Source organism: Triticum dicoccoides, chromosome 5A (genome assembly GCF_002162155.2).
Source record: "Triticum dicoccoides isolate Atlit2015 ecotype Zavitan chromosome 5A, WEW_v2.0, whole genome shotgun sequence".
In the NCBI taxonomy this organism is placed as follows: domain Eukaryota; kingdom Viridiplantae; phylum Streptophyta; class Magnoliopsida; order Poales; family Poaceae; genus Triticum; species Triticum dicoccoides.
Genome location: NC_041388.1, coordinates 411,379,164 through 411,389,414, shown reverse-complemented (window position 1 = coordinate 411,389,414; position 10,251 = coordinate 411,379,164). Strand labels below are relative to the sequence as shown.

General features: G+C 39.3%; 1 protein-coding gene across 1 annotated transcript; it reads left to right on the top strand.

The window, feature by feature from the left end:
• The first annotated feature begins 3,947 nt into the window (after window positions 1-3,947).
• Window positions 3,948-7,852, top strand: LOC119297468 (putative wall-associated receptor kinase-like 16). The gene is made up of 4 exons (XM_037575251.1): window positions 3,948-4,407; window positions 5,636-6,083; window positions 6,200-6,346; window positions 6,623-7,852. The coding sequence occupies exons 1-4, from the start codon at window positions 3,961-3,963 to the stop codon at window positions 7,801-7,803; spliced, it is 2,223 nt and encodes a 740-aa protein (XP_037431148.1). The 5' UTR covers window positions 3,948-3,960; the 3' UTR covers window positions 7,804-7,852.
• The last annotated feature ends 2,399 nt before the right edge of the window (window positions 7,853-10,251 follow it).

Here is a 10,251-nt window from a genome sequence, read left to right as displayed (position 1 = left end):
GGGGGAGTCGCAAGAGGTCAAAGGCATGGATGCACTTCACAATTCAGAAAGATGATCCTGATCATGCTAATTGCAACTACTGTGATGTTGTACTGGGTTGCAAATCCGCATCGGCAGGTACTGCTTCTTTAGTCAACCATTTGAAGATTTGCAAAAAGAATCCTGCCCACATATGTAGAACTCAGTCCGAGCTTACCTACCAAGTTAGCGAAGATGGTAATTCGGTGGTTCCTTGGCAATACATTGAGAAAGAAGTTAGTGAAGCATTTGCTCGCATGATAGTGATAGATGAGCTTCCATTCATATTCGCAGAGAAATAAGGTTTTAGGTTGTTCATGTCTAAAGCTTGCCCAAGGTTCACTGTACCATCTAGGACAACTATGTATAGAGATATCATTGCTCTTTATGAAGCTGAGAAAGCTATGCTTAGAAAATATTTCATTGAATCACGTCAAACTGTTTGCCTCACCACTGATACATGGACATCAAAAAGACAACAAAGCTACATGGTCCTTACTGCACATTTCATTGATTCTGGGTGGAATCTTAGAAAAAAATTATTAACTTTGTCTTGGTAGATGGACACAAAGGGGATGACATTGGGAAATCATTAGAAAAATTACTTATTGAGTGGGGCATTGAGTGAGTGTGCACTATTACTGTTGATAATGCAAGTTCTAATGACACTTGCTTAGCCTACATGAAGAGGTCTTTGACTAATAGGGGTTGTACACATGCAAGAAGTCAGTATCTTCACATTAGGTGTGTGGCACATATTGTTAATCTAGTGGTCCAAGATGGGCTAAAGATAATGTGCCATCCAATAAATAGAATTCGAAGTGCTATCAAGTTTGTGAGAGCCTCCCCAACTAGATTGGATTTATTTAAAAAGTGTGTGCAGCTTAGCAAGGTAGCGAGTAAAGGTTTGATTAATATTGATGTGGTTACTAGATGGAACTCCACATTTATAATGCTAGAGACTGCTGAGAAATTTGAGAGGGCATTTGAGCAATATGCACTTCAGGATCCCAACTACAAGACTGAGTTAGAAAAAACTGGTCCAGAACCTAAGCCTGATACTCCCGATCAGCGGGGTCCTCCAACTCAAAGTGATTGGGTGTATGTTCGTGAGTTCAAACAATTCCTGCAACACTTCTATCTCCTCACTAATAAGGTTTCTGGCACTAAGTACGTTACAGCCAACACCTTCTTGGAAGATATTGCTGATGTACATTTTATGTTGAGTGAATGGAGTGACCATGTGATCTGTGGTGATGATGAAATATTTAAATGCATGGCTACCAAGATGAAAACCAAGTATGAGAAGTACTGGGGTGATCCTGAAAAGATTAACAAGTATATATTCATTGCTGCCATCCTTGATCCAAGGTATATGGTTGATTGGTTTTTCATTTGTCATATATATATAACTGTTGTTCTTAATGCCCTGCTAACTTGTCTTGTCGTGTCTTAATTCTTTATGCAAGGACCAAGGAATCTCATTTCTTTAAGGACACGATTGAAGACACCTATGGCAGTATAATAGGTAATAGAATCTTGACATCTTCCCACAATGAATTTGTCTCTCTTTTTGGAGAATACAGAGAATTATATGGAACCAGTACTCCTAGGGAATTAGCATCACAAGCTCGTCCTAGTTCAAATGCTTCTGAAAGTTCTCTAGTGAGGTCACGATACAACCAGAAAAGAATGAGAGTTTGCGGAGAGGGCAACACTAGCACAAATACCAGAACTGAATTAGACAAGTACCTATCTGAGGACACGGAAGAGTTGACTGCTGAATTTGACCTTCTCGAATGGTGGAAGTGCAATGCTCCTCGCTTTCCCGTCCTTTCAAAAATGGCTCGTGATATACTAGCAATCCCCATCTCTACGGTTGCTTCTGAATCAGCTTTCAGCACTAGTGGTCGTATTCTCGATGACTTCAGAAGCTCTTTAACACCAGCGACACTGCAGTCGTTGATATGCACACAAGATTGGTTGCGCTCTAAGTGTATCAATGTTGAAGCCGATCTTGCTGAGTTGACCAGGCTGGAGGAAGGTATTTAAATGAATGTGTATTTCAATTACTTCAATGATCATGCAACATCAATGCTATTTAATTGATCATGCAATATTTATGTTGTTTTTGTAGAAGTGGGTGCCATTCATTTAAATGATAATGTGACAATATCGATTGATTGATCTTCATGCGTGGAGCTGGAGTGGAAAATTGCTGCCTGAAGCCCTGAAGTGATGAAACAAATGCCATTTTATCTCGATCTGCACCTTTTGTTTGTGTGTGTGTGTGTTGCACATGTACTGTACTACGCTGAACTTTGGTTGTTCCAGAATTTGCACTTTGTACTGAAGTTTGTATTTTGATGTATTCCAGAATTTCATGTGTGCTTGTACTGGGCATGTTTAGTTCTGCTTGTGCTTGTACTGGACAAGTTTTTCTTCCAGAATTATTTCGTGTGGTTTCACTGTACATGTACTAACTTAGTGCTTGTAGTTGTACTCGTAGTCTTCTACTAGATTGTTGTACTGGAACATAAATTCTTCATGTTTCAAAATTTCTTCAAGTAGGTAACCAGGTTGTAGTTGTATTGGACAAGTACTAAATTTATTTTTCCATGTGGCCAAACCATGTGTTGATTAAAAATTCGCGTCAACTTTGGTTATTACCGAAACCAAACCGAAAGCAAACGGTTATTACCGAAACCGAACCGTATCTATGTATAAAATCGTATAAACCGAAGTATAAAAACCGTATAAACCGAACCGAATCAAACCGAAAAAACCGAATGCACAGGCTGAGGCTGAGGTATGGTATGGTAATTGGGAGGGCAGGTCTTGGGTGGGATGAGAAAAGAGGACAGATGACAAGACAACACAATGCATCTTTCAATAATCACGATGGGTCCAGATTCTTTCAATGGCACTGTTCACACGACATGACAGCGGTGCTGTGCCGACGCAATAAAGGTAATACTGTCCATTAGTATTAATGATTTAGTAGCACGCAGATTAGGCTGGTCACAATGGGCAAGAACATAAGCTAGTAACTTACACACTTTCCTAGACTATGTTACTACCTCCATAGTGGGTAGGAATATCTATGTAGTGTCATGCAACAATGTATTTATTAGGTTATAGACTCATTGTTTCTTGGAGTGTGTGATGTTCCGGTAACTTAGCTAGTTACCACAAGCACATCTCTCTTCATTAAATATGTGCCACATAAGCAAAGTTGTATTGGAGTGTGTGATGTTACTCTTAAGTTCCTCCCCATTGTGACCAGCCTTAGTAACCCCATCTTAATTCATGTTATACTAGACGCCAAATTAGAAAAAACGTCCAAACAGAACGCTCACATTGGGCACATTTCGGGGTTAACAATGTGGTTATAATAAATGGACATGCAACACGTGTACATCTTCGACGTGTGGAACATTTAGTCGAAACACATCAGTGGCTAATGCAACCAGTTCCGTCTGTTAGCCAGCTAATTGAACATGTCTTTTCATGACAGTAGCGCTGGCCATACGAGTGTCCAAGTTACTTTTCTCAGAACGTGTGAGAGGACACGATGTGTGCCAAGGAACACTGATGTAGGCATTGGATACTGGCTAGATTCTCAACCAACTGCTGCGCAATACACGGGCAGGAAAGGCTCTACAGACTACAGGGCGACAGCAAGCGTGAATACAGGAAAGGCTCGCATCCCAATAGGATCTGGACGGACGAGATTGCGACAAAGATAAGTTTTAAAAATGAATGGCAATCAATCGAGTTGAAAGGTTTTTCAAGGACTGGTCAAGTCCAAGTCTTCGTGTCCTTTCAAATAATTAGCGTGCCGCAGTCCGTGACTGCGAGAGGACTTGGGTGACATATTTGAACACCCCGGCGTAGCTAGGAACTCGGGAGCACGCATCCACTCCTACCCATTCGGCAAAGATGGAGCTGGGGTGTTCTGGGTTTCTTCTTTCTTGCCATGTTCTTCTCTGCCTTTCTGCAATTTGGGCGCTGGCCATGGCCGATGTACCGTCCGGCCAGCGTCCCGGCTGCCCGGCCAAGTGCGGGGACATCGACATCCCGTTCCCGTTCGGCATCGGCGGGCAGTGCGCTTTTCACAGCGGCTTTGCACTCAGCTGCACGAGCATCAACGGCACCATGAAGCCCTTAAAATGGAATATCGAGGTGACCAAGATCTCCGTGCCAGAGGGCAAGGCCTGGATGAACACCAGGACGATCTCATGGCAGTGCTATGACCCAGTCACTGACACTATGAACTACCGCAACGGATGGACGGACTTCACTAATTCTCCTTTCTGGATATCGGAAGTGAACAACAAGATCTTTGTCATTGGGTGTAATACTCTCGCTTATATGATGGGTTCTTCTGTAAGTACTTCGCCTTCTTTTTTATACTGAAATTGATCTACTGAAAATGTTTTGGAAACCAGTTTTTTATTTTCCATAGTTCTAATATAACTTCCAGGGAGTAAAAACGGCTGTTTTCAGTCTTCCCCAGTACTTGTCCATTATTACAGACAACCAAACAAATGATATCTTAATAGTTAACACAACAGAGCAGTGCGCGGAGGACAAAAAATTAATTAAGGTGGGGCGAACTCTAAAGCCTAATAAATGATTTGATGCAATATCAAAATAGCCTTTATGCAATAATAGTACACATCATTTTACGTGATTTAAAATTAATTCAAATACAATGGAAACGCAGGCATATTTAAATAAATCAAAGATTGTGAAGCTATTATCTGCAAATTTACATCATAAATTCACAACAGGAAAATGTAGAAATTTATAGCCCTTGGAGTGATGTACTTTTTTTTAGAGAGGGCGCGTTTTTTTATTTGTTGAGAAAAAGAGTATTTTTATTTGAGAAAGAGAGAGAGAGCGTGGTGTACTGGTGCGTGCGTACCGATCGCTTTGTCGAACGATGCCCAGCAACAGGAGCTCATGGGCCCAAATAAGCTGTATCGAACCTGCACGAGGACCAGGCCCTCCAGTTTTTCTTTCTTCTCATTTTTTTCTAGCGTCCGTGACTCCACGCATAAACCAGCCAAGGACAGCGTATGCGTACCTGACTACCTGTACAATTCTTTTTACTCAAATTCAAGGTAGGGCGAGGAGCTCCGCCAGTGAACACAGCGTGTGATTGTGTGATGAAGCACGTATATATGGTGCACGAGTGGTCTGACGATTTGCTTGTATCTCACGTATGATAGGGAGTGTTTCCCAATGAAAAAGGATTCATTTTTCTCAATTAGGTTCACTTCTCGCTAACCTCCCCTTCCTCTTTCGGGTTTTCATCTTGCTTTGTGTGTTGTGCTGGGCTTTCGCCCCCTGTTATCTCTGTTCCTTGGGTGTGATCCCCCGTAAACTGCCATTTTGCCGTCTGGTGAAATGAAATGTTCACGTCAGCAATTTGCCTTAGCTGACCTTTAAACAAAAACAGGAAAAAAATTGCAAGTAAACTTACGATCTATTCATCAATCAATATATATAGTACAAAGAACACTAGAAGTAAAACAAGATTCAAGTACACGCAGTGTAAGTTTGGTTCAAGGCATCTCATATTCTCATGTACTACATTTCTTGGGTGCAGTATGTAATAGGTTGCTCGTCAACCTACAAGAACGTCACCTTGATGAATGGCACATGCTCCGGCGCCGGCTGCTGCCAAGTCGATGTCCCGAAAGGCGTACGGTATTATAATGGCCATTTCAACGAAAACTATAACACCACGGAAACATGGCATTACAGCCGTTGCAGCTACATGGTATTGATGGAAGAGGCGGCTTTCAACTTCCGCACTAGCTATGTCAAATCCACGGTGTTTTATGATACATACAATGGGACAGTTTCACTTGTCCTGAACTGGCGAGCAAGACCGTGGACTTGCGACGTAGCTCAGAAGAACATGAGCTCCTACGCATGCGTCAGCAACCATAGTGCGTGTGTAAATGTAACTTCCACCACCGACGAGCCAGGTTATCGCTGCAAGTGCTCTGATGGATACGAGGGCAACCCTTACATCACGGATGGATGTCAAGGTTTATTTCCTTTGACTACCTTTTACATTTGATATGAACTCTCGTGTACCTTAATTCATGAGTCACCTATATGCACAGCCTGGCAGCTTGAACTGAAATCAATTGTTCTGCTCCAGATATTGACGAGTGCCTTAAAAATTCTACTCTATGTGGCTCTGGAAACTGCGAGAACATGGCAGGACATTACACCTGCTCATGTCCCCAAGGGAAAGATTGGACGAATGGCATTTGTCAATCACGTTTCCCGGTGATTCCTGTTGTAGGTGAGTTATTATCTTTGTGAGCACTATATATACAAACATACTGCTTATGAACAATTAATTGGAATCTGTAGGAAACTTACTTTATACCATTATAGTCCGCTGGTATTATGTTGTCAAACAACAACCCATGTTTGGCAAACTTTTATCTTGGCCTACCAAACTCATCAGCCAGTATTTTTCTTTCTCCTCGACAGTGTACTTTAGTTGCCACTGCTCAACAAAATTACATTAGTATTGAACAGATGTATTATAGCGCTATGTGCATGGATAATGCAGGTACAACTGGTGGACTAGTTGTCTTAGTGATTGCTTTAGCCTGTGCATGCATGATCCAAGAGAGAAGAAAGCTACAGAAGATGAAACGGGACTACTTTCGGCAGCACGGTGGTCTAATATTATTTGATGAGATGAGGTCAAAGCAAGGTATTATATTCAAAATCTTTACGGAAGAAGAACTAAAGCAAGCCACGAACAGGTTTAGTGAGCAACAAGTACTTGGTCAAGGGGGCTATGGGACTGTGTACAAGGGGATTCTTGAGGGCAACGTGGAAGTAGCGGTGAAGAGACGCAAGACCGCCGACGAGCAACAAAAGAAAGAATTTGGTAAAAAGATGCTAATCTTATCTGAAGTCAACCATAGAAACATTGTGAAGCTCCTTGGGTGTTGCCTCGAAGTGGAAGTCCCCATGCTAGTATATGAGTTCGTCCCAAATGGCACCCTCTTCCAGCTCATACATGGTAACCATGGCCTACGTATCTCCTTGGCTACTCGCTTGGGGATCGCCCACGAGTCGGCCGATGCACTCTCCTATCTTCACTCATCGGCTTCGACACCGATCCTCCATGGTGATGTCAAGTCCTCCAATGTTCTTCTTGATAGGGACAACAAAGCCAAAGTAGCTGACTTTGGTGCCTCCATCCTGGCACCAATTGATAAGTCACAATTCATCACACTTGTACATGGTACATGCGGGTACCTCGACCCAGAGTACATGCAAACCAACCTCCTGACAGACAAGAGTGACGTGTACAGCTTCGGGGTTGTTCTTTTGGAGCTACTCACGGGCAAGTTACCATTTAATTTCAATCCGGATGTCCCTGTCCACGAAAAGAGCCTAGCGATGATGTTTATGTATGCCATGAAGGAGAATAAGCTCGAGCAAATCTTGGATGCTGAGCTCAAGGACGGGGATAACACAGAGATTCTTGAAGAGATTGCGGAGCTAGCGATGCGATGCTTAGAGATGTGTGGTGACAATAGGCCATCGATGAAGGAAGTTGCGGAGCTGCTTGATAGTGTGAGGAAGGTCATGCAACATCCATCGGTGCAGCGGAACCCTGAAGAGATGGAATGCCTACTTGGGGAGCCATCATCAATGGTTAGCTCGACAATAACCAGTGCTGAATATTTCAGCATCGAGAAGAAAGCTGTTAACGGTCTACAGTCAGGTCGTTAAATAATCACACCATCGCTTTGCTTTGTTTATTTTGTATTCGAAAGCAAGAAATCAGTGGCATAACAAATAGAATAAACAATCAATTGTTATAGCTACCTCTATGTTATTGTTCATTTTGCCAATTATACATGTGCAAATTTTGGTGTATATATGGTTATGTATCTTCTGAAAAAATGCAGGTATATGTGAGTTATTATTTCGTCAATCTTGCACAGTTCGCTTTTCAAATTTGATTTAGTGTGGTAAATGCTGGATACGTGGTCTAAATCTTTGTATTTTATTACCAGTCTTTCGCAACAACAAAAAAAGAAGCTATGATCAGTCAAAGAGTATGGTATCATGCATAAACCAATTCAGGCTACTGCTACATGAGCCTTTTTCTTTTTGCCGGGAAGACACAGGCGCGGCTATGGCTCGCTTCTAGCAAGACAAGCTGCCCCCTTGCCAGAAACGACATGGTAATAGGCTGGCCCAGTGGCGATATTCGCTCGATCGTTTTTCATTCGTTCACTCGATTTCTTTTTTATTTTTTATTTTTTTATTTTTCAAAAGAGTATAAATTACACATATTTTTAAAAAATATTGAAGTTTGAAAAAATGTGCGTGCAATTTAAAAAAAATGTTGATAGCTTTTGAAAAAAAATGCTTCAACATTTATTTGAAAAAAATGTTTAACTAATATCCGAGCAATACTGTTCATGTGTTTTGAAAAAAGTTAATCATATATATGGAAAATGTAAAACGTATACAAGATAAATGTTTCAGTTCTATATGAAAAATGTACAAATGTGTATGGCACAAAGCAGACAACGAAACATGTATTTTAAAAAATTTAATCATTGTTTAAAAAATGTAAACATGTATAATAATGTACTTTATGTATATAGAAATTATAAACAACAAAAAATGCATTTAAAAAATGTTAATCAGGCATTTTAAATTTTTTGAACATGCATAAAATAATGTTTCATATGAATACGAAAAATGTACAAGGTGAATGAGAAACAATTAGACATCAGAACATATATAATAAATAAATAGACATAAAAATATAAGTTTTCAAATATTTTAACCATGCATAGGTAAAATGTTAAACTTTTATATAGAAAATATTCCTGATGTATACGAAAATGTTGAATGTGTAAAGGAAAAAACATGCGATGAACACAAAAAGAAACCAATGAAAATCAACAAAAAGCATAGGAATACGAAGAAAACCAATAAAAACCAATAGAGAAACACAAATAAAACCAAAAAGAAAATTTAACCCAAAGAAAACCAATGCAAAAATGTAAAATGTATATAGAAAAAATGTTGACCATGTATCAGAAAAATATTAATCTTTTATTTGAATTTTTTACTCAAGCATTTGTAAATATTAATGTCTATAGAGAAAATGTCGACCATGTATTAAAATAAAAATATTCTATTTAAAGATGTTAGTGAAGCATTTGAAAAATGTTAAAAATGTATATAGAAAAAAAATTGATCGTGTATCCAAAAAATGTTAAACCTGTTTTAAAAAATTTGAAACATGTATTAGAGAAACGTTCCTGATGTATACGAAATTGTAGAATAAAAACCAAAAGAAACAAAGAAAAACAAGAAAACCAAAAAATAAACAAAGGAAACCAAATAAAAAAGGAACATGAAAGACAAAACTGAAAAAACAAGTGCAAAAGAATAGAGAAAAACGATTACTGGAAAAGAAACAAAGAAAAACAAAAGAAACCATTAAAAATCGTGAAAGAAACAAAACCCGAAGGAAAAAAAAGGAATGTGTACGAAAAGCAAAATCGAGGAAAACCCTGAAAGAAACAAAGAAAATATAACCATGTATCGAGAAAATGTTAAAAGTGTATATGAAAAATGTGCCTGTTGCATACCCAAAATGCTGAATCTGTACCGAAAACAAACATGTGTTGAACAAAAAAGAAACCGACGAAAATTGACAAACATCATAGGAAAGAGAAGAAAACCAATTAAAACCAAAAAGAAAAGAAAAATTGAAAAATAACAATGCAAAACAATGAACATGAGAAGGAACAAAGAAAAATGAAGAAATCTAAGAAAAAAAACAGAACAATGAGGAAAAGCAAAGAAAGAAATACAACAAATAAAAACCAGTGAAGACCAAAATAGAACGAAAGAAAGAGAAAAAAGGAGAAAATAAGTAAAAACCATGAAAGAAACAAAGAAAACTAGTAAAAACAAAAAAACAAGAAAACCAGTAAAAAAATGAAAGAAACAGAAAGTAAAAGAAAAAAAGAAAAAATGAAAGAAAAATCGGACTAACCAGTACGTCACCAAGCGAGCGAGCTGAAGCTAGCAAGGCGAGCAAGCGACCTATGCTAATGGGCCAGCCCGATATGCGCGCAAGACCCTGTTGGGAAACGTAGCAGAATTTTAAAATTTTCTACGCATCACCAAGATCAATCTATGGAGTAA

What these genes read in the sequence shown, in the direction of transcription:
- LOC119297468 (XM_037575251.1), top strand. Translation starts at nt 3,961, where the DNA reads ATGGAGCTGGGGTGTTCTGGGTTTCTTCTTTCTTGCCATGTTCTTCTC. An exon ending in CTTATATGATGGGTTCTTCT is followed by an intron (nt 4,408 to 5,635) that starts GTAAGTACTTCG and finishes TCTTGGGTGCAG; the next exon opens with TATGTAATAGGTTGCTCGTC. An exon ending in CATCACGGATGGATGTCAAG is followed by an intron (nt 6,084 to 6,199) that starts GTTTATTTCCTT and finishes GTTCTGCTCCAG; the next exon opens with ATATTGACGAGTGCCTTAAA.